The following is a 25735-nucleotide window of genomic DNA, read 5'->3' on the forward strand; positions in this document are numbered from 1 at the left end:
GTAGTACCGCGAAAAGGCGGTTTACGCAGCACACGCACTAAGTAATGGAGAATGGACTAACGAAGAGGAACGTGTGAGATAAAAAACGTCACTATACCAATTTGATATTAAATGGCGCAAGGTAAACTGTGTTAGGTAGAGATGACTGTGTTAGAACGGTGTTGTATTGTCGACCTGCGGAAAAGGGGCTTCTAGTACCACGGAACTGATGCGTGTACAGAGCATGCCGCCACAACGATGAGGCATGTGTGGAAACAATGGAGGAGAACTGCACGTTGAACCACATCAGATATGAGACAACTTACCTACATGGACATGACAGACCGCAAAACGTTAGCTCGACGCTGGAGAACGGCGACGAGTATGGACTGTTTGCACCGACCACACACACATGCTGAACGACTGTAATAGTGGCGTACATGAGCTTCCATAGATACAGAATCACAAACATCTCAGGCTACAATGAGCTTCTTCAACCTATCCCACACTGATGGCAGGGCTATCACTTATTTGGCAAGGATGAATTCCCTGACTTTTGCAGGTCATGATTTATGAACTTCCAGGTCTATAAATAATGTAAAAAAGCAACTATATTTTTCCCGACCAGGAAGTTCCACATCTACTATGCATGAACATGTATATGGTGTGTATGTGTATATAGAGGAGTTTTGTGAAACAAATTAATATATTTTATATAATATTAAATATCCCCTGCCAAATACTGGGTACGGCAAGAAGAGAAACCCAGACGACTTACAAGTCTCAATTATTCTGTCAGTGAAAGCCTTGCTCTGAAACCTTTTTTACAGTGGGAATATTAAAGCACTAGCTCCATTGCAACAGTCGAATCTCTTTTATATAAGGAATGCTATTGTATCAAAATATAGGTTGTTTAAAACAATGGGTTCTGAGAAAAGTGAAAACTCTACTTAAAATTCCCTAACTTTTCTGGCACTTTCTTACAAGCAAGCTAAACCTTGACATTTCAGGTTGATGGAAATTGACGTGCATATAGTCCTGGATGCCTATATACACGTTAAATGCTATCGTGGTGAGCGTAATCTATTACATAAATTGACAAGCGTCATGGCACCTATACTACAGGTATGATGATACGGAACGTAAATGGGTACAATTCACCATCTCGGCTCCTATGCACTGAAGGCAACCTCGGCAATAACAGCTACATCAATCATCCAAGTTCTGGAAGCCAAGGTAATACCCTTATCGACGCTATACGTCGGGATAATGCTCGAACACCGTCTACTGGAATGTGTAAATCTTCTATCAAGGGAACGACGACTGCCGCTGCTTTCCTCGCATCCACGGTCCCCTGACATGTACCCACCAAACCAACGGGATATTAATTGTTTGGGATCTTATCGCCACCCGATTTAAATAAAGGTATAACCATGAGACATTCAACTAATAATTTGGTTTTATTTATTCCATGCTCTAGTTGTCCTTCCCGCTAATCTAGTGGCTAGCGCGTGTGCCTTGAGTGCATGTGATCTCAGGTTCGATTCCCGGTGGGAGAGCAAAAATATATATATATATATATATATATATATATATATATAATTTTATCATCATTCATCTTCATTAATTATCCATCCCTTTTAGTCTCAAGGGCGTAACAGTGATACACTGAACTAAAATTTCACTTCATTTTTTAGTTTCGTAACTTATAAATTAAAATCTCTGAAAAGTATTTTATATGATTGTACCGTAGATCAGTTATCTTGATTGCAGAGTGCTCATAACAGACCTAAACTTAATATGTAGCACGAGCTAAGTTTAAATTCTGATTTTATATGGTGTACTTTGTGACAGACATCCGTGTATATATATATATATATATATAAACTTTGGTTTCTTTCCAGATCATTACTCTGCCAATTATTTTATCACCATTTATTTATCGTCTGTTTCCTTTTATCTATAGGGTTTAAACTGAAAACGCTGAACTTCATATTTCTTCTCAGTGCCTAGTACTGATGCCCCTGTGTTACTACTTATAGCAGAGTGTCCGTTAAGTTCACTGTTAGATAACGTAATTTTGATGCTACTTAAATACAACGGTTGTAAATGTTGGACTAAATAAACAGGAACTTTGAACCAATATGCTAGTCTTACTGATAGGGAATTGGTTTGTGAGCTGCGCAGTTTTAGTATTCACCGTTCAGATGGAAAAAAAAAAAAAAAAAAAAAAAAAAAAAAAAAAATTGCACATGATATCTAATCTACCCTTAACCTAAAAGGACCTAAACTACCCTTACTAACAAGATTTCATATTATTATAAAACAGGTGGCATTGCAATTATCTATGAAGTGAATACGTTAAGAATTTTTTCTTCAACGCAATTTTTTGCAAGATTATTTCAAGCCTTTAAATACAGCATTACTCTCACGCATCAATTTAAAGAAAGAAAAAGAAAAATGTAACTGCATGCTGAAATTTTGTGAGGAAGTTCGTATGGATGTGAACAGTAAATTAATATCTAGAAAGCGATATAGCGCTAGATATGCATGCCACAGGCGAAAATATGAAACAAAAGTGTCTTATTGGTGAATGGAGTATTTACTATGCGATAAAGTGTAAGCTTTCGGTCTATAAATGAAATGAAATGAAATCTTTGAGTTTTACGTCCCACGCTTATGCCGGTTAGGCTAAAGGAGACGGTGATTATGAGAAATGAATGAAATGGTGGAATGAAGAAAGTGGGAGGAAACGGGAGAACCCCGAGAAAACCCACGCACACGGTGTTTGTCCACCACAAAGTTCACTGAGCTTTCGGTCTAGTACGCAGTGAATGGTTTATGGAGAGTATATAACATTGTCATATGAACCTATGATCTTAAGTTTCTAGTGTAGTAGTTCCACCTTGTTTGAGATCTCCTTGATTAAAGAGGTCTAGAGACCATGCTACAGATGGGAGCTAACCGACAATGTTACATTATTTATACTTTATAAGGACTAATATTATCTTATTTACCTTCTCCATGTGAAAATAAACATATGAAAACACGTTAAATGATGGGCATTTGCGAAAGTAATCAATATTCGTTCCATAAAAGTGAAGGAGGTAGAAAATTGGAACTCTCGCCTTCGACATGAGCATAAGATACGTACGCCTCCATCTTTCTTTCCCAGACGAAAAGGCCTGGATCATCGAAGATCACATAACCTTATTTTGCCTACAATGAGATCTGTCTAGGCATCATCATACGCATTTCTGGCAACTACGAAGAGCGAACAGTAATCTTACCAAGGGTTTAAGTTAAGGTGATCCACCTAATCAGAATTTGAGAGCATTGCATGTGTTCAATTGCAGAAATTGTACGTAATGCTTTAGCAGCTTTTACCATAATATCATTTCAATACACATATATGTAGAGAGAGCTCGTTTGAAGTTCAAAGTCGTTAATTACCGTTTGAAGTAATTAACTAACGATCATCATATGCTAGTTTCTCACCAATTAAAAATAATAATATTTATGGCCGCACTCATAAGACAAGGTACAAGAAAAATTAAACTTGCTTTCTATTTATGTAATAAATTCTCAAATTGACTCTATGAAATACTATATAGTGTATTAAACCATACAATACACTAAAAACATGCTAAGCACATTTGTTTTAAAAAGGAATCGTTTAGGATTGTATCTAGTGCTACATAGCCCACACGTAAGCAGTTGTAATTTCATGCTTACATACAAATTACGTCGTTTTTCGAAACTGTCTTAAGATATACAACGTGACACAGGAAACAACCTACATTGTTTAGTTATAATTCGTATAATACATTTCGGATGCATTTTTATATTCTACCACACACACACACAAAAGAAGAAGAAGAAAAGAAAAGAAAGAGAAAAAGATCTAATCGAATGAAACAGGCGAAAGATAAGTTTCAAAGATATCGCACTACTTGCCGAATAAAATGAACTTTGAAGACAAACTGACTTTCATAAACGTATTTATGAAAATGCTGAGGCAAGTCACATTTAAGTGCGTCGAAAGTGTTAAGCTATTTTATATTTTAAAGGGCTGTAGCTAATCACATAAAGCAGAAGCGTCCACTTATAAATACAATTGAACTAATAAATATAATGAATGTAATGTTTAGAGACCGAATGTTAGGCAAAATGTCTATTCTTTAATATTAAAGATATGATCAACAATAACGTTTTAAAGTTTATATGGGAAGTTATAGTTTCAATTTAAACCAATTTTATTTTGTCTATTTCGCCCATTCTTGCCTAAATAGTTGCATTAGTGTCTAATGTTGCCTATTCTGTACATTTTCTTCAAAATAAGACTTTATTGGAGGAAAATATCTAATTTAATATTTCAAGAAAGAATTCTGCCTTTTCCGAGAAATGTTAAGTGTCCTTTATAGTGATAAGATGTCGTAAAACTTTGGACTGCTTTGTGTACTGATAAGTGCTGTAAAACTTTGGACTGGTGTATGTACTGATAAAGTGCATAAAATTTGGACTGTTATGTGTAGTGATAAAGTGCTGTAGAAAATGTATTTACCAAATAGGACCTATACCTGGAATACATGTCAAGCTTCTTCTTTATATGCCGTATATACAATAAAAGAATATATTAACAAAAGGTATGTTTCTATACTTTTTGAACATTATCTACGATTGAATTTATTTTTTAATTGTATTGAGTAATTATCTTTATTATTTCGAGTTACGTTTTAGTGCCTATTTTTTAAATTTTAAGTGCCTATTTGCCTGCCTATTTTCCAGGTTTTTAATGCCTAAACATTCGGTCTGTAGTAATGTTTATGCCATTTTACTTTGCAAAAATGATAGTAATAGAATCTTACAGTACTTTTTCAGTCACCTTCAATCACAAACATTTATCAGAACCATGGTCACTACCACTGGATTGATTGATTAAATGCGATATAAACCAATATAATGCGTTCGATGCTTTACTATCGAGAATTGAACATTCGAAACTACGTGCACTAAACACATAAGGTGATAGCCATCACTAGGTTATAGTGGCTAATAGTAAATATGATATAAAGGGTAGTTGGTTTGATCCATGGCAATTAGTTTTGTGGAGAAACGTTATGTGCGACGGTATCTTAGATATTATTTTATCACCCCCATTATTTTATCTTTCTTTGTCACAGTTAACTTCCTTCTGCATGTTAAGCAAGCGGTGATAGAGAAGATTTTGTTTCAATAGCTGTAGTATTGTTAAAAATTTGCCTACGTATCAGATCGTATGATACAAATAAAATAATTTATCTTACCCACTTCTGGATCTAGTAGGGTTGGCAAAAACCATGGTTTTTATTGAAAAAACCAAAAAAACAGTTTTTTTTTTGTTTAAACCGGTTTTTTGGTTTAAATAATTTACTCTATGTATTTATATTAGATATGGACAGAAATTAGTTTGTTTCGCCTTGGTGTTATTATGCAACAACAAGGTTATGCTGGAGGGGGTCACATAAGCTTAAAGCGGAATCCAAACCGCTTCTCGACTTCATCCAAAAAAATTGTCCATTTCGACACGAAACCGGGACTAATTGGTCACAAATGCGATTGCCGACTCACTCACGAAGGACTCCTGATAAAAATACGTTGTACTGATCTTTACATAGGCCTAGTTGTTAATATAATTGTCAAGAGTCATTTCAGAAGGACAAAAAGATAAACAGTTACACAAGTAAAAACATTATACAATTATATATAAATCGGGAAACTCCCGCCTTAGCCATTGGGAAAATCCTGTTATTATTTTAAATGTATTTGTTTATAAAATTTTAAGGTCAACGTATCATAATCACTACGCTAAAACTGAGGTATTAAATTACAAATTTGGTATGTACGTATCATTCAATAAAATTAAAACAAAGTCAAATCTAAGCTGATGTTGGATGCTGCGTAGGCAGTTGATAAATTTTGCCAATTTCTATCACTATATTTAAGCAACCTTGGCTTCTTTATAAAACAACAGGCATTCAGGCAAGTAGAAATATATAATTTAGTTTCGTTTCGTATGTTTATGCTTAACATCCTTATTAAATACCAAGGTTATCACGGAGAAGACTTTCGCTTAAAGGGACACCTCGAATCGCTACTTGGTTTAAACTTGAAAGATGGGTTGTAGTTCGACCGATAATTGAACACAGGACCCCTTGATTAAAAGGTGAAAAGTATATAAACGTAATGCAGATGGTTTCATATGTGGAGACGTCACCATGAAGTTCACACGATTTAAAGCATTTTTCGTTCTTTTTTTGTTTGGTTTAAACCAGTTTTTTTTTAACCAGCTGGTTTAAATCAAGGTTTAAACCAGCCAACCCTGGTATCTAGTATTAAAAAATAAATAAATTGGCGACTCTCTTTATACTACTGCAGTACTACTACTTCGTCGAACGTGTTTCAATTGTCTATTTTCTTTAACGATTCACGTTCAGATAAATGAGGTACTCTGATTTATGAATAGAAATTTTAATTAAATAGTCTACTTATAAGAGAAGTGAGTGAAATGGTATGCGCATATGTTATATATTGTTGGAAAGGTCACACGAAGTACGCCTCACATGTGAAATAGTGCACTTGAATGGTACCTGTAGAGGGCGTGGGGACCATTTGCAGATCCGAAGAAGGCGCGCTCCGAATCACCACAAAACGTGGACAAAATAGGAAGCTATGATATATCTATTTGAAGATGTGGTAAAGGGACGAATCTGACATTAAATATTTACAAATCAAAATGGCGGATCTAACATGGCAGACTAAAATTATAAAAAACAAACTATGGATCTGAAATTGGGTATACTGAGATATTCGACGTCGCTATGTGTGAATCGAATACCAAAAGTATAAAATTTAAAATGACGGATCCACGATGGCGGACAAAATGCAAAACACTGCTGTAGAACTGAAAGCGAATAGGTCGCAGAGTACGAATCCAATGTGAAAGTGCAAAATGCAATGACGGATTCAATATGGCGGACAAAAAGTAAAAAAAAAAAAAAAAATATATATATATATGTACAGAACGGACATGTGATTATTACATATGTAGTAGAAAAATACGTATAGTACATAACGGGGCAAGTACGAGCAAGTGATTTTACAATAAATAGGGAGCGTGTTTTGCTATACAATCATGCCAAAATTGAGGCACGAAAGCAGGGAAGTTTTTGTAGCGCACATGAAAGTTTTGTGATACGAACATATTGCAATCATAGACAATAATTATTTTACTACCAACTCCCTTCCCTGCCCCGAAGAGATACGCGGGATCGGCATGTGTTATATATCGTTGGAAAGCTCGCACCGAGTACACTTTACATCTGTAACATCTCGCTTGAATGACGCCTGTGGGGCACGCTGCGATTATTTGAAGATACCATTTGAAGATCCGAACAATAACAGTGAAAAGTGTGCGTTGGAGTTTAAAACATCGTTATGCTTCCACAACTGTTTTCCGGTATTACATTATGTCATGTACACTTGTAAGCCATATGTATAACAAATGTCCACTCTCGAAAGTAGGGATGGTACCGACACGAGACTAGTCTCGTCTCGAATTCGAGACCGAAATGTACTTTTCCAAATTGACAAGAGACACAGACGGAGCCCAGGCTCATCTCAATACCATCCCTACTCATGAGGGCTTTCCGCAAACTCATTCGCCCCACTTGCACTGTATGAAGATGAGTGATGGTCAAATAAATTCTGTGGCGGTGAGTGAGAACGGAATCATGCGGTCTTCGTGAGCGTGAGGGTGAATGGGGATGAGGCCAAATGGTTGTCGTGTTTGCGTGAAGTGAAGGTCATATAGTCTTTGTGAGGGAGACGGCCAAACGGTCTTTAAGGGTTTGAAGGTGAGGGTGTCCTCGTGAGGCATGACACCTTTGTTAGTTGCTGTAATTGCGAAAGAGACAAGGAAAGACCATGGAACGTTTCTTGTTAACAAAACAAATCACTCTTGTAGATCTACACTCCCTTCAGGTATTATCGTTCATGTGTGACAGAGGTTTAGTACCCCCTTTCACTTTGTGTACGAGAAACGCACACTGTTATTATTGTCCATTAGTATGGTGCGTAGAGAACGTCACATTGGGTAGAGTTACATATATATAATATGAATGTTTTGATAGCGCTGTACTACACTGTTGAAACCTCGTTGTGCGCGTAGTTGTAGAGGGCGTGGCAGTAGCGGCGATGGGAAAGCGAAACAGTTTGTCATCTGCAGAGTAACTATTGTGTGTGTATACATACCTTAGGAACGAGAGCTTTCTAGATGTTATATTATTATTACAAAACTCGAGACTGTGAGCCTTAAATTGTACAATCCCGTTTTTCATTAGGATAATCTACCAGACAGTTGGAGGTGCAAACAGCAAGACGTGTTTCACCGTGTATGTAGAATATGTTTAACATGGTTTGTACATAGTACTATGATGTAAATATCTGTACAATTTTTTCACCATGCTTACATATTATTTCGTATATAATTTCAGCTTTCGTACATAATTTCCTGTAGACACTGTACACAATGTAGTAGACAATGTTCCTACATAATTTCCTGTAGGAACATTGTTCTGCAAAGAAGCTCTCAAAACAGAAGACACTGTTGATCAGGGCATCGATTTTCATCTTGATTTTGTGGATATCATTTATCCAAACTTTGGTCCATATCAGATTTTGAATACCGACCAATCCAGGTTTAATTATACGTTACTATCGAATCGCATATTACCGCAACAGGCGAAAAAAATAACAACAGCATATAGTTCCACAGTTAAATACTTACACACATTCGTACACTATACAACTTGTATGGAGAGGCAGTTGTTATTTGCAATGTTTATTTGCTTGCGAGGTTGGGGTCATTTTCCTTCTACCATAATACTTCTCAATTACCATAACCTTGTCATTCGATGCTCGCAAGCAAGGAAGTCAAATAAGGAACTGGTTGGCGATTTCTTCCGTAATGTCCTCAAAATTAACGTAGAGAGGTTTCCAGCACAGAAGATTGTTCTTATTGCCGATGTTTGGAGTGCTCAAACGAAGCACTACTGCACATCGTGAAAATGTCTTGAAAATTCATGGCCTCATTTTGAACCAATTTTAGTCGACACTGTATCGCCCCTTGTTTAGGTACGCCTGATACAAAGCCCATTTCATTTCAAGATGTGAAGGACAGTATTTTTTCTTTTAACGAGTCCAATTGCCGTAAGTGCAGCAAAAGAACCCTGCATTGCATGTTCTTATGTATTTTGTCGTAAAAACCTATGTTACACCTATTTTTTTTACCCCCTACCATAAAACCTATGTTACACCTATTTTTTTTTTTTTACCCCTACCATTATCGTTAGCCATTTTACACTCCCTTGGCCTCTTACACGCATGTTCCGCACAGCACTGCATACCTAGGGGCTACACGTGTAAACGGCACTTGTGATACCAGAAAAATAGTTGTCGAAGCATAACGCACTTTTTCACTCCAAAATGCGCACCTTTTCATTGTCATTGTAATGTTTCAGTTCCACAGCAGTGTTTTGCATTTTGTACGGCATTTTGAATTTTATACTTTTAGTACCCGATTCATACATATCAACGTCGAATATCTCTATATACCCAATTTCAGATCCCATAACTTGTTTTTTGTAATTTGTGTCCACCATTTTGATTTGTAAACATTTGATGTCAGATTCGTCTTCAGCTACTTTCTACGCGTCTCAAAACAATTAAATCATTGCTTCCTATTTTACCCACGTTTTCTAGTGTTTCGGGGCGTGCCTTGTTCGGATCTTCAAATAGTCGCCACGCCCCCTACAGGCCCCATTCAAGCGCGATATTTCACATGTGAGGTGTACTCGGTGTGACCTTTCCAACGATATATAACACATACAGATCTCCGCGTACCACTTCTTCCACTTCCCTAGTTAGTTATTTCATAAATACTGACAGAGGTTTGAAAATAAAACGGACACAGTGTTGACGATATACTGATATCCTTTTGCAAGATGATACATGGACGTGTGCAGCATGAAGAGCTTTTTTTATTTATTTATTTATTTTATTTTATTTTAAAGAACTATCCACCCTGAGCCTGGATGCAGGCCCAGAGTCTGGCGGGTCACTCATCAATGCAATCACGAACAGTGCCGACGGGGAAGTAGGAGGTTGTCTTGACCAGGGCACGCTTCACTGAGTTCACATTAGATGCTCTTCTTGCATGCCATTGATTGACGCACTGATCATAGTTTGTAGACGCGCGGATTCAAATCAGGGCTGCTAGAGGGCGAGTCTAATGTGAAAATGAAATCTGGGGCGTCGACCCGTAGCTACTCCGGTGTTGACCGTGCTTTGTGTGCAGGAGCAGAATCCTATTGGAAGGTCCACTGTTAGTTGGGGTACCCAGTGGTTTAACAATAGGCTTCGATACTGTGGTTTGGTACATAATAGCAGATGTCTTCATCTCCTGTTCAAGCAAATAGAGCCGTACTATGCTGTTGAAGCTCACATCATGACTGATGCTAGGTGATGGGACTTTTATACCCTGGAAACAGGTTCAACAGAAGCATTGATATTGTGTAGTCATTTTGAGCATTGAGAGACTGCTTAACTGTTAACAGCTTCTCGTCGGAAATGAGATTGTCCTGTGATTATTTCTTGCGTATCGCATGAGGAGACGTTTGGCTTTCGCCACTCTCTTTTGGTGTAACAGATTACTCAGGAAGTGACCTGTACGTTATTTGTAGGCTCTGAGTCCCTGATTCTGATTGAGCACTCGTGACATACTTGGTCTCGAAATGTACATCTCTCGGGACATCACTAATTAAGTCCTGACGGGATTTCGCCGAATCCTTACAGCTACGGCTTTCACTGCTTGTAGTGTACTCACTGTGCGCGGTCTGCTACTATGCTGCCGGTCATTGACACTTTCCTTTTTACTGTAACGTTGGATGGTGCGGTAGATAAATCGTTCACTGATTTGCAGGAGTTTCAGAGTGGCAAAGATTCGTCTGGTGGCATGCCCACCTTCTTTAGCACTATGGCTGCAACACGATTGTAGAAGTCGCCTCACTCCATCGTTACACCTGTTACGCGTCTCACCGCGGTCAAAACCTCTGACAATACTTTTGAAATAACTAAGTACGTTGTATTTATCTAAAGCTCAAACATGCTTTACTTACTCGGTAGTCTTCTAGTGATCAAACAAAAAAAGAAAAATGCATACATACCTATTAGGACAAACAGCATGCTATAGTAACTTACAACCTTCTAACTTGTTTTGTGTAAGATATACGTGTTATCATTCATCCTTGCATTCGTTTTCAATTAAGCGCAGCTCAAGCAGTAGAAAACAAGGAAAGAGAGTGAGAGAGAGATAAAGGAAGGAAAGCAGATGAATACCTTCAAAAATTTTATCAATACCATTTAAGTCTGATGCGTCGTCAGGTGTCTCCGTCTGCAGCAAATCTTGCTCTGCGTAGGTGCTGTCCCGGAACGAACTACAAGACAAAAGACTACAGCAGTTCACTTGGTCTATAGATCTCACACATTAAAGCTAACCACTAACAAAAATTAAAAACTTTGTGTTAATAAATGTAAAATCTCGAATGTCTCAGAAAAATATCGATATATGTTTACATATGCACCATATACATAAAACTTAACGGAAATTGAGAGAACACCATTCTCTTCCTTTAAAATAATAATCAAGTCGTCCCCATTAACAACAATATTTTTAAGAGTAACAGAATGTTTTACAACTTCATCAAGAATTTGAATTCTTTATTTTGCCCTGGCTATGATTTTCAAAAATCAGACTCTTTTCGAAATGCATATCTTAAAGTCCCCTGACATAGGGTAACTCTGTTATTATCAGAGTTACAACAAAACTTAAGGGTCGTCTCCAAATGTGATGTTTTCTGTCTAAAGTGAAGGAATTTTTTAAATCGGACGAGCCATTTGGCCTGTACACTCTTTATGCTCCGAATGTTAAATGAAAATGGAACGTTGCCATTTACCGGGAAGTGAATAAATTGTGTAAGAGTATGATAAATGAGGGTATGTTTGAAATGGGGCTCCCCCCCTTACATTTTGTTGTAATTGATAATAACAGTGTTATCCTATGTCAGGGGACTTTTGAGACATCCTATATAATGGTAATGCTTTCTTCCCCATTCTTTCTTAGAATTAAACACTCTACAAGAAACTATTTCCCTTTCAAACATATATTTTGAACGAGTTTTTTGAACTGCAGAAGTATTAATTTATAGAAGATGCAGTGAGATTCTGAATAAACGGAAAATCAAGTTATAGTGGAAAACTATTTTGTTGACTTCGTGGATTTTATTCAAAAACGTACAAAGGTGTTGTACACTGACAGGAAATGAAAAATGAACATTCAGAAGATAATGAATGGAAACCTCCTATTTGTGTGGGTTACTAGTGGGAATGACCACGATTTCTAAGTGTTCATTTTTTATTTCCTATTTTGTATATAGGCAGTGGAACAAACAAACACACACACAAAAAAAAAAAAAAATCAAAAGTGTTTTTGAATATGTTCTACCCCAGTGGACGCGTGGTATAAATACGGGAGACAACTGAGAGTTGGACATTTCTGAAGTTTGAGTTCGGAGCGACAATTGTAATCTGAAAAGCGAAACGTAATCTGAAATGCGACTAGTGTGTTTTGTAACTATAGTTTCTTAGTGAAAATAGTGTGTGTTTAACTGTTAGTAGATAAAACAAGTGCATTCAGTGCATTCTATTTATTCAAAATCCACGCATTGAGTGCAAAACATTTAAAGAACAATGGTGATATAAATATTTCGTGATTAAATCAAGTAATAAGAACAAAGCAATGTGTAATTTGCAATAAAACAATATCAGTCCTCAAAGAATACAATACAAAGCGTCATTATGAGACTTAAACATTCTCAGAATTACTTCGAATTTCTAGCTTTGAAAAGTGGGTTGAAATCTCAGCAACTGTTGTTTAAGAAAGTAGATGCTGAACAAGAAGCAGCAACTCGTCTTAGTTTCCGCGTGGCTCATTTAGTAGTGAAACGCGGAAAACCATTTACTGAAGGTGAATCAATAGAAGATTGAATGACTGAAACAGCAGAAGAAATGTTTCCAGGAAAAGTTAATTTATTTGAAACATCAGTATGTCAATAAACATCATTATTGTTATTCGAAGAGCAGATGCTATTATTGGCAGGTCACTTGCCGCAATTGAGGAACTTCAATGCTACACGGTCTTCAGCTAACCTCTTTGTCTTCACATACGATTTTCTGTTACGATACCGACCATCAACTGTAGCCTCCTTCGTTCCCTCCTTCTGTTTCCTGCCACAGTATCCTCTAGAACGTCCCTCATGATAGTTTCTTCTTAGCCAATGTCTCAACCAGTTGTTTTTTTCTTCTTTTTTTTCTTTTCAATAGGTAAAATTGTTTCTTTCCATCCCACCATTTCTAACATTCTCTCATTCGTTTTCTGCTCGACCCAGATAATACTTTCCATTTTTCTCCACAACCATATTTCGAAAGCTTCCAGTCGTTTTCCCCTATACAGTATAACACTCCACACGAAGCATTTTATAAGTCGTTTCCTCACTTCTTTGTTCAAGACTTTTCTTCCTCCTAAAGGATTCTTTCGCCATTCCTATCCTTGCTTTCATTTCATGTTCGCACTTCATATTGACATATCCAGATATCGAAAAATAGTGACCTGTTCTATTTTTTCCTTCCTACTTTTTATATTTGACACCGACTGCTTCGTTCCAATCACTATGGCTTTTGGTCCTTCTAATATTTATTTTCATCTCATATTCTTCACAAACCTTCCTTAGGTTCTCTAACATATTATTGATTTTTATATTCATATTCTGCAACAAGCGCCATATCATCTGCAAACCGTATACACTTAATCATTCTACCTCCTACTGAAATGCCGTCTTCATTATGTAGGCTCTTCTTTTCACTATCTCTTCTAGATAGATATTAAATAATGTTGACAAGCAACTGCATCCCTGTCAAATTCCCCTTCCAACCGCACTATCCTCTTTCATTTCTTCCCCTATTGTAACACTTATTTATTGGTTCATACACGTGTATGTAAGTTTTTTTTAGGAGTTTTCGATCTTCACATTCCAACCAACCTTCTTTAGAACTCCCAACAACAATTCCTAATTTATGAGGTCAATACCCTTTTCCAGATCAATGAATACAACACACATATCTCTCTTCCCATTTCTTATAAACCTTTCACTGATTACCCTTAATAATCCAATTGCATCCCTTGTACCCTTCCTTCTCCTGAACCCAAACTGTTTCTCCGTAACTTCTTCATTTGTTCTTCCATACAATCTTCTGTTCAGTACTCAAAGCAAAATTTTTGCTTTGTGAGATATGAGACTAATAGTTCTATAATCTTCATATTTGTCTGGGTTTGACTGATTAGCAATTGGTATTATGATCGTCTTCCGGAAATATTTTGTCCACTCTCTTGTTTCATATATTTCATTGCAGCCCGGAACAATTCTTTCTCTCCCTTGTCTCCCATATTCTTAATGAATTCGATTGGTATATTATCTATCCCGGTTGCCTTTTCATTCCTAATCTCGGATATAGCTTTTTTAAACTCATCCCGAAGAATACTGAACACTTATCATCCTCGCGTACTTAATTTCTACTTCAACATCTAGGCCACACGGTTTATCCTACTCTCATAAGTTCTCAACATATTCTTTCCATCTTCCTAAAATTTCTCTCTAACTAGATTTATCTCTCGCTAACTACCTTCCTATTTTTTCTACTGCTATTATAATACATCTTTGTTTTCTCTGACGTTCCATAGATTTCACCTCCTTGCACATTTCCTCTTATTTCCGAATTCTAATTCTTCTCTGTCCTTGCATTTTCTTTTGTAAAACTCTTTCCTTGCTCTGTCTGTTTCCTTTAGTAACTCACTGTTTAACTTCCTGTACATCTTTCTGCCCTCTTCTGTTTAAACCAGTTTCCATGTCTTCTTTTCCCTCATTTTCTGTAACATCTGTTCTGTTACTCACGGTTTCTTAGCCTTTTTGTATTCGCGATAATCTACTACTTCTTCTGCAGCCTGCTGTATGCACACTTCAATAGCAGTAGCGGTTTCTGACGTAGGGCTACCGGGCTACAGCACGCTTCCTATGTTTGTGTATTTGTGTTAGACTAATTTTAGTTCAAAAAAATTTCATCTGTTCATTTGTTTAAACTGTTCGTCAATTAACAAAATACCGAACTTTCCCATGACGATCTTCTTTTTCGAGCGTGGAGCGCGATTATCAGCGCCTTCAGCAGTGTGAAAGTCGTACTAAGGAACCGAGCGGGCTGTACTGAATGGAGCCCGCTTGAACTATACAAGCTTACTCAATAAATGTATCTCTAGCATGGAGCAAAGATCTCAATATGCCTTGTCCACTGCCCTTTTTTTCCACCCAGAATAGCTTCCACCGTGCTGAGTTGGGTTGAGCCCGAAGACATTCTGCGCAAGCGCCAAGTATTCCTCTTTCTCGCTTTCTTCTTCTGCTTACTGGCGGCACTCGCCGCTCGGTTCCCTCTTTTCTCCTCTTTTTTATTTTCTTTAATTCTAAAGGTCCTGGAGCCCAGAATTGTCGGGAGTGTATATTAAATGAATTGAACATTTTTGACACAGATTCAGATCGTAGCAAAATTATAGCAAATACATTTAATGGGGCATCGGTAATAAGGGATCAATTAATGGCGTACAATCTAAAATTAAAGAACACTTTCCTTTGGCACTCTACGTCCATTGTTAACCAATTAAATTTGATAATGGAAAGAACTGCATTTCAAAATCAATCGACAAGGGTTTTTTCCTGTAGTCTTTCAGGATTTTCCACATTTTTCTTCCTGCTCTCCACAGCATGTATCTGTTTTGGAAAAAGTGGCTGTACGACGTATTCCGAGTGGGTCAGCTACTCGATGGAATTTCAAGTTACGAACCGTCAATTCCGTCTATGAAAATTAAAATGTTTCGAAAGAGTTCTTTTCAGAACTAGAGAAATCCATCACAGGGAATTCATGTTTTGGTTAGAATTCTTTCACAAGATAATGCCGCATGTGAATATTTTCTATAATCGAATTCAGTGCAGGCCTACCATTAAAGTACAAACAGCACTTAAATATTTCATTGAAGCCATTCGGAATGACACAGACAATATTAGGACAAGTGATATGTTTCTTCCAACAGTTGGTGAAAACAAATGTGGGCGGATTATATCTTGCAGAGTACCCAATGCCAAAGAAGTATGTGATCGCATTTCTGCGGATGCGCGTAATCGATTTGAGAAAACAAGCCATTTGGATGCCGCCAAACTTCTGAATTCTGCAAATTTTAGTAATTTTCCCGGAACATATTCTGGACACTGCGGTTGAAAACTACCCAATGTTAGGTAAGCAGTCACTTCGCACTGAGGTTTTGGTTCTGTCAGCTTATCTTTAAAAACAACTTACAGGACAATTTTAGCGAAATCACAACCCTTTTGCAAATAATAGTGACCACACCAATGTCCACAGCAGAGCCTGAGAGATGCTTTTCGACTCTAAAGAGAATTAAGACATTCGTGAGGAATTTCCATAGGTTAGGAAGGTTAACTGTTCTTGCCATGCTCTCCATAGAAAAAAGTTTGATCAACAACATGCTAGATTTCAACTCCAGGGTGATAGAAAAGTTTGCCAGCATTAAGAATCGAAGGATGGATATCAACTTCCGCCTTCAGTAGGTAAATACACGGATATAAATGCAGTTCTTTCCATTATCAAATTTAATTGGTTAACAATGGACGTAGAGTGCCAAAGGAAAGTGTTCTTTAATTTTAGATTGTACGCCATTAATTGATCCCTTATTACCGATGCCCCATTAAATGTATTTGCTATAATTTTGCTACGATCTGAATCTGTGTCAAAAATGTTCAATTCATTTAATATACACTCCCGACAATTCTGGGCTCCAGGACCTTTAGAATTAAAGAAAATAAAAAAGAGGAGAAAAGAGGGAACCGAGCGGCGAGTGCCGCCAGTAAGCAGAAGAAGAAAGCGAGAAAGAGGAATATATATATATATTGTAGCACGCTTTGTTAATGACAGTACGAGCCGCCACTGTTCAATAGGATTTCACATTCTGTTACTAATCGCACCTATCCTTTCCTCGTTTGAGAATTTTCCTTCTAATTTTTTAACAAAAAATTTCTTTCTTTGGATATCCACTTCGGCCAGCACAAGGTTATGATCAGGGAAATGTAGGTCGTGGGAAGGGTCTTCGCGTTCTCCATGTTATTCCGATACCTGTTCTGATCATAACAAGTCTATTTAATATCTTCGGCTGTTTACTGAGAATTTTCATGTATATTTCTTCTTCTCTTGTGCGAACTGAACCAAGTGTTCTCAATTACTACTGAATTCTGTCTACAAAACTGACCAGTCCCTCTCCCTTTTCATTTCTTTCGCCTAAACCATACTTGCCTACGACACTACCTTCCTGTTTTTCTCCCACAACTGCACTGAAATCTCCCATTACAATTCTGCATGCACCCCTCTTCTCACTGTTTGTAATTTCGTCTATTTTCTCATAATTTTCCTCTACTTCTTCAGTTGTATGCGAAGTATTCGGTGCGCACGTCTGTATCACCACTAGATCCTTCTTTTTTCCTTTAAATCTTCACATCATAACTCTCATCAACAAATTCTACTTTCACTACCTTCTCTTTTAAGCGCTTACCAAGAATTATTTCTACACCATTATGATCGCCCTTTTCATTACTTGAATAAAATTCTATACCGTTCGTTGTTCAACTCCCCATTATTTTCCCATCTAAGTTCACGAACTCCAAGTCTAGGAGATTTTCTAATTTCACTTCCTGTAACATGGTACGTACGTTCTGTGTCCCTATTCTAAACCTTTTGCTTGCTTGTCTTTTTTCCTCTATCTTCCACACATTGTTACTCTCTTGTTTGATAGTCCTTCCTATGGCACTTCCTTCCAGAGATCCAATATTTTACATCCGGGACAATATTTTGACCTGCGAAAGACCATTGCACATATGTTTTCTTTCTGCTGTAAGTAAACTAGAGGTAAAATACAGTGATTATTTTCCGTTGCCTTCCACCCCGCAGTATCCCAGCCGTTAAAATCACTCGGATTACGCCTCAGACTAATGTCCAAGTTGCTGTACCAATCATTATCATTTGCGCCAACTTTACTACTGGAGAACTGCTACCTTCTCCCACAACAGCAGAAAATATATTAACTGAATAGCCTGTCAAATATTGATACTTAGAGTGGTTCTCTTTCACCCTGGAAGAGTGAACATGTTTCAGATACTACTCAGGTGTTACTTTTTATATGAGGGTATATAAAAATTATGAAATGTATGAAGAGCTTCCTGCCAGTCAGAGAATTCACGGTACGAGCATTGGAGAGAAGATATTTTTAAAGGAGCTGAAAATGCTGTCCAGAAAAACAATCCTGAATGGAAAAAAATGAAGTGTATTACTACTGATGGTAACAAAAACATGTGTAAAAAAAATAATAATAATAATAAAAAATAAAATAAAAAATAAAGGTGTCGTTGCTCTCGTATCAAAGGCCGTAGAAAATGACGGTGGTTCAAAACCATTAATCGTACATTGCATCATTTATCAACAGTTTTTGTGTAGAAAATGCTTACATAAGTCAGAAGTTTTAAAGCCAATCATGTTAATTATATTAGACTAGCAGCGTTCACCCCGCTTCGCTGCGGTCACCCCGGAACGCAATAAACTTTGTTACTTAGATAATTTTTACTTTTTCGCTTTCAAGTGATATGATAAAAACCATAGAAGATTGCAGTAAATCTTAACATTATATCGCCTGTCATTTATGTTAACCCGCCCCGCTTCGCTGCGGTCACCCCGGAACGCAATAAACTTTGTTACTTAGATAATTTTTACTTTTTCGCTTTCAAGTGATATTATATCGCCTGTCATTTATGTTAACCCGCCGAGTGACACGGTCATGCGGGTTGCATATAAATACGTTTATTTTTACCTATGATGAACTAACAAAGGATTTGTACGTTATGGACACTTGAATGGTCAATTATCTCAAGACACTGGTAATTAAAAATTAAAGTGATATGATAAAAACCATCTAGGGTCCAAATCCTAATAACCCCCCAAAAATAAAAGAAATTGGTTCAGCCGTATTAGCGTGATGAGGGAACAAAGGATTTGTACGTTCTCTTTTATATATATAGATTACATGTGCTCAGTCATCGTCAATTCTGCAAGGTTATTGAAGAGATTGGAGAAAAGTACACTACAGTAGGCTGGCTTAGTTGCGGAAAAGTTCTAACGCGATTTTTTAAGCTCCGAACAATAATCGAAATTTTCTTGAATGAAAAGAATAGTCTTCTGGCTGAGTTACACAACAATGAATAGTTAAGAGGTTAGCATTTTATATAGAATTCACTAAACGTATCAATGATATTAATTTAAAATTACAAGGAGAGAACCAGCTTCTGCCTGATTTATACATTCACATTCAAGTTCTTTCGACAAAAAAAGGTTTTGCTCCACGATCTCAACTGAAGAAAAAAAAAAAAAAAGTTCACGCATTTTATAATAGCCAAACATTCAATCAGCAAACTGAAACTCCATTTCCGGTAGATTACATAATATTTAATTTCATTATGTAAATTACCTATGTATATCACTTATTTTAAGATTTAAGGATAAATCTTACATCTTTAATTGCAATTAAAATGTTCAGTTTCATTACGTATATCAGTTATTGTTTTTCTTAATTGGTCATGTAAGAACATATGGTTATTATTTTGTATGATTTACACAACTTAACCAAAATAAATTGTGGCGGGCCGAAGTTTGGAGACCCCTATACTAGACTATCGACTTGCAACGTTAAAAGAAAATTACACACTTAAGTGAAATATGAAATGGTAACGTTTTCCTTACATAAATATGCTGGTGTTGCTCGTTAAAGCTCTTGTCACTTCATTCTTTTCCCCCACATAAACTGCAGATATTAGTACACTCATAACAAAATCTGCCCTGCAGCTCATTCATTAGTTATGTTTGATTACGCTGTATATATAGCGTAATATTTGGAAAAAAAATTCTTGTAAACTCTTTACTCAATGTACGACTACTTCTTGAGTATTACAATACTCGAAACATTTTCTTCTGATCTAGGTGCCGGCTCTGAAAACCAGGCCACATAGTAATACAAAGGCTCACATGTTAAGACAGTAAATTAGCCAGACTCCTATTTTCGGTCACAATGGCGACCTGGCGCCCAGAATATTTCGAGCTCTGGTTGTGTCAAACTATTAGCTCTTTACACTGTGAATGTATTATTTTATTATAGGCAAAACTATTAATATATTTCACATATTAGAAAATTATTTTTTATATTTACCTGGTACGCTTGGGTGGGGCAGGAGCCTGTTTTCCTTTTCTGTTCGTTGGTCTTCGAAGCTGCACCATGCTGCTCTTGCTTGACTGAACATGACCTCCTGTAAAAGTTGTTAGTTTCCCCGCCGATGAGGTATCTGTAAGTTAAATTGGGCAGTATTAAACAGATGCTCTCCATTTACACAAGATTTACCCCTCAAATACATTTTTTTTTTTTTTTTAAAGTACAATTCAGGGGTATAGAAGGAAAACCTGCTAAATCCTTTTTTCAATTTTGTCAGGAAAAAAAAATGGCGCCTTTATATTTCAGTATTGTTGAACAATTTGTTTCTTTAGTGGTCACTACATAATGCAGATAAGTGAAATCTACCTCACTCCTGTATATTTTCTGACTACTTTATAAATGCATTTTCTTGAAAAACAAAATTCATTCACTTTTATTGCTCATTTACATTATAAATGTCTACATACAAGCAACTGTGTTACTCTAATTATTTTTCAGAACTTTGATGTTAAATACAACGTCGTGGATGTATTTAACATCATTGAATCATAATAACAGTATGTTATTTAATAAATACAAAACTGAACATATTAATGTTAATTTTCCTACTTTGTAGTTAGTTAACAACAGATACTGTTTTCCATTCCTTCATGTCTTCAAGGTAAGCTTTCCTTTCTTACTCGCTTCTCCAGATCTAGTCAATATTTATATTGGCAATTATAATTACTAATTCACTGTTTTAAGTTATTTATATCATGAGATATGTTCACATTCCACGAGTATAGTAAAAGCTAGAGAGAAAATAGATTTTTCTAGGATAGAAAGATTCAATTTCTCCAGCTCTTGGCAATGACATTCTCAGTTTGAAGTTGGGGATCGGCTCAGATTGAATGGTACTGTGTTAGTGGGACAGTGCCATTCTCGGTGTTTTCATGCTCCAGTATTAGTTGATGAAGGAGGTTGAAATGAGGGTTTTTATACGAAATTCTGTTAGAAAAAGAGAGACAAATTGTGGGACAGATACGATAATTCGTCATAGGTGAAGAAGAAAATTACTTTGGCTATGCTGTTCAGCTGTCCTGTAGTTTTCAATAACTTGTCGGTCGCATTTATTTTTTTAAAATGTACCACAATTTTTTTCCCCTTTAAATTTAGTACTTGTAAACCGTATATTTTTGGCAGTAAGGTGTACCTAATACAAAAACGAGGATATACCTTGATTATGTGCACACTGTAGCTAGTGTGTTCACTGAAATACATAAATTAATGCAAAAATTTAAACAATTCCTCTAACCTTAACCTTAGTTAAAGGATAACATGCAGCAAGACATTACCATTTCTTCTTTTAAGTTTGTTCTCCTGTCAGTAACAATCATATTATACTTCGAAAAGAATCTTTCGGCATCAACACTCGAGACTGGCAACCATACTGAACGTAACAAGCTGACAGTAAATGACCTGTGGTTAACTTTTAAACTGTTTAACCATGATACAGTGTCAACTTCCTTATCCCCACTGTTGAGAACTTCAATAACCTTATTTTTAAATTCACTAAGCAACCAATAAATCATGAACATTTTTACCATAAAACACAGTCAACGATTTAAACAACTGTTAAGTTTTGTTGATGTCTACATCTTTATGAAGTGAAACAGTTTCTGGATCAAATAACTCGCAGAGCTCTACGTAAACTCTCCACACAGAATTGTCGTCACTTGCGTGTAATTCTGCAGCTTCATCAATACTTTTGACACGAAGGTTTTCAACTTTACTTCAACTTCAGCCTGGTGAGAAGTACTACCCTTTATAATTGACTCCGTAGTAGCAGACTCAAAATTTTCCTGCTTGAGCAAACTCTAATTTATTTCGCAAGTTTTTCGTTTTGCCGACAATAAGGTGAGCATAAGGGTCCCGGCTGACCTTAGTAACGCACAAAGAGGCGTTGAAAATCCCAAAAAGTGACATCACACCATGCAAGCTTAGGATTTTATGGAGAACTTAATTTAGCACCGTGTACGTTCTCGGTAAAATGCAACCATGTTTCAGTTAAATAATATTGTAAATGCGCTTTCTAGTTATTATTAGCAATAATTAGCACGAATTCCACTTTTTCGCTTTCATTCGCATTTATCACAAGTAATACCGAATATCGCGAAAATTCGCGATAATATAAACGCGATTTCTGGCTCTGAAACGAAAAGTTTGAGGTTTCCTGAAACATATACGTATTTTTTTTTTTTTTTTAACGTTTCGCACATATCGTATTGGCGAAAAAGTTTTGTCTCTAAGCATCAGCCAATAGACGAGCAATCGGGGCCTCGGCGCGTTGGCACTGGAATCTCTTTTCTCACTCCAGTTCGATTTATCCAATTGCTCGCTCTCACAGTTCCTATACAGGGAGTCCATAAAGTCCTGCAGGGAACTAAAAATCCAAAACTTCGAAACCGTTACTTTTAAGTGTATAATTTTTTTGGGTTGGAAGAAGGGAAGTTTAAAGTTATTTTTGGCCACAATGCTCGATGACGTTTGCACTGATAATCACGTGACTTAAGATGGCGTCTATTAAAGAAAAAGCACAATGTGTTTTGTGGTTTGCGGAATTAAAATCTTGCGTTTTAGTGACGAGAAAGTTCCAAACAACGTATGGGAAAACACCCTCAGCAGAAACAAGTATCAAGAGGTGGCACGAGAAGTTCAAAGAAACGGGAAGTGTGTCAGATTTACCACGCAGTGGAAGGCAGGAATGAGTGACGATGTGATTCACACGTTGCAGGACAGCGTAGCCAGGAGTCCAATGATTCGCTTAACGTAGGTCATTGGAACTGGGAATACCGAAGTCAACGTTATAAAAGATCGTACGCAAGAATTTGAAGGTCCGGCCCTATAAGTTAAAATTTGTGCACGAGTTGATAGAGTAAGATTGTGACATGAGAATGGAATTCTGTGAGTCAATACTTACCCGCTTACAAGAAGATGGTGACGACCTGTCTCGATTTCTGTTTTCAGACGAAGCCACATTTCATGTGTCGGGAAAAGTGACCAGGTACAACTGCCGAATTTGGGGGGTGGAAAATCCACGTGAATTCGAGGAGCACAAGCGGGGTAGTCCCAAAGTCAACGTGTGGTTGCTGTTTCAATGGACCACATTATCGGCCCTTTTTTCTTCGAGGAGGAGTCGGTAAATTGTAACAATTATCTGAACATGCTACAGACATTCCTTTTGCTAGAACTTAATAGGTTAGGCATCCTTAATGAGGTCCACATGCAACAGGATGGGGCACCGCCGCACTATGCCCTTCAAGTTCGACAGTTTCTTAACGAAGAATTTAAGGAGAGATGGATTGGCCGAAGAGGACCCACACCTTGGCCTGCAATACCACCAGATTTGTCGCCTTGTGATTACTGGCTGTGGGGACACGTGAAGACCAAAGTGTATTCGCAGAAGCCAGCTAATCTGCACGATCTCAAGAACAAAATAACTAATGTGATTTTGAACATTCCAGACGAGCACCGCCAACACGCAATTCTTGGTTTCCCAAAAAGACTGCAAGTGTGTTTGGACGTGAATGGTGCACAATTGGAGGTTTGGCGATGAACCTTAACTAGCTGAAACAAAACTTTGAACCTTTCTGTAAGTACACCAAAAAGTATTTGTTAATACATTACGTAGTTTCCAAGTTATAGAGTTTTACTTTCCTGCAGGACTTTATGCACTCCCTGTACTTTGCTAAGGGTCGTGTGGTCCCTTGGACCACGCTCGGAGTTGGTACCTCCCAAGATACGCACACATTAGCAGTTCCTAACAATGTACCAAGAGGTTCCAAAATCTAGTTTTTATAAAGGACCGATCCAGGCTTGCTATACAGCTGCCGACATCGAAAAGTGGCCATGCCGTGGGGATAATTTGGTTAAGTGGAAGGAGACAAAGGAGGTCCGTCTACTTTATTCAAGATTATTCAACAGTTTAAGAAATGATTACAGCTAATGACATAAAAGAGAGGGGGAGGGGGGACTTGTCTGCGTTTATTGGCTTAGTTGGTTGTAGCTCTTTCGCTAAGAAAGATTGTTTCATTCGTTTTAGTTACACATAAGATTCTAAACAAACGAAAAGAAATATAATGAGCTGCTTTTGAGCTTAACGTCTTTCAGCAGCGAGGCCTACTGATTAACATGGAACCCAAACCACATGCGCTCCCGCCAGGAATCGAACCAGGGTCTCCCACGTCAAAGGCGCGAAGAAAAATAATGAAACCGAGAAACATCAATTCAGTGCTATCGGCATTAATCTATAACACATCAATAATCGAAGTAACGCCACTGCTCATATATAATGCACACGTTATTTATTTCAACATAACTGTTTACTGATTGTTGATTTATCAGCGATAGCTAATAGTCGATCAATACATGTTACGATCATTTTATTTGGATTAAATATCCATATTCATTCACAGAACCTGGTAAACAGAAGCTTGGCAGTATCCAAATTGTTAAGCATTCACGTCTTTGATGCGGGAGACCCGGGTTCGATTTCCCATAGAAGCTCATTTTATTCAAGATTCCACGTTGAACAGTGACTAAGTATAGACACCACGCTTCTTTCAAATTCAACGCTATCTTCTACAGTGCTCTGCTCATTCTCTTTAGTACAAAATTTGTTAACTTACGTTGATTTGATGGTATGTATTCCTGTTCCCATACCATATTTCTTTTATCCGTTTTCATTCTTGTTACCTTATCACTGAAGACGGAACTAGCTTGTTGTTCCGATACATCTGGAGAATACTTAGGTTTCCTGCAGTAAGTAGCTTTTTTTTTTTTTTTTTTTTTTTTTTTTTTAATCATCCTTTCATGCGCCTACATAATTGTGATACATTTATATAATTCACATCATTCCGATAAGGCTTGCCACTTGGCTCTTCTAACATAAACGTAAAACTAACTTTCTCTGTGCATTGACGGGCACAGCGGCTCCAGAAATACAAAGGAAATCAGTGAAAGGCAATTCAGTCACATAAAACAAGCTTTCAATATCAACTTCTGATCTCTAGACGGATGCAAAGGAAAACATTGACAACAGTACATGTTCTAAATTTGACGGTTTAGGCTTTCCTTTGTGCTCTGAGTTGCTATATCCATAAACTGAAGAGAATTTTTAAAAAAATGTTGAGAAAATAGCTATTTTTATCTTCTGCGCCGAAAACCGGGAGATTTATGCGATGTAGATTCCGGTACGATCCCGGA

General features: G+C 37.1%; 1 protein-coding gene across 6 annotated transcripts in view; it reads right to left on the reverse strand.

The window, feature by feature from the left end:
- Positions 1-25735, reverse strand: part of Abl (tyrosine-protein kinase Abl) — a 155297-nt gene that overhangs the window by 8473 nt on the left and 121089 nt on the right. For 3 of the 6 annotated variants that reach the window (XM_081764962.1, XM_081764956.1, XM_081764961.1), the window contains 2 exons: positions 20492-20624; positions 11416-11528 (listed from right to left, as the gene is read on the reverse strand). In XM_081764962.1, the coding sequence (XP_081621088.1) occupies positions 11416-11528; positions 20492-20624 (246 nt within the window). The remainder of the gene's footprint in view (positions 1-11415; positions 11529-20491; positions 20625-25735) is intronic. The other 3 variants (XM_081764960.1, XM_081764958.1, XM_081764959.1) reach the window with 3 other exon arrangements.

This window comes from Thermobia domestica, chromosome 7, assembly GCF_964235325.1.
Source record: "Thermobia domestica chromosome 7, izTheDome1.hap1.1, whole genome shotgun sequence".
Taxonomy (NCBI): domain Eukaryota; kingdom Metazoa; phylum Arthropoda; class Insecta; order Zygentoma; family Lepismatidae; genus Thermobia; species Thermobia domestica.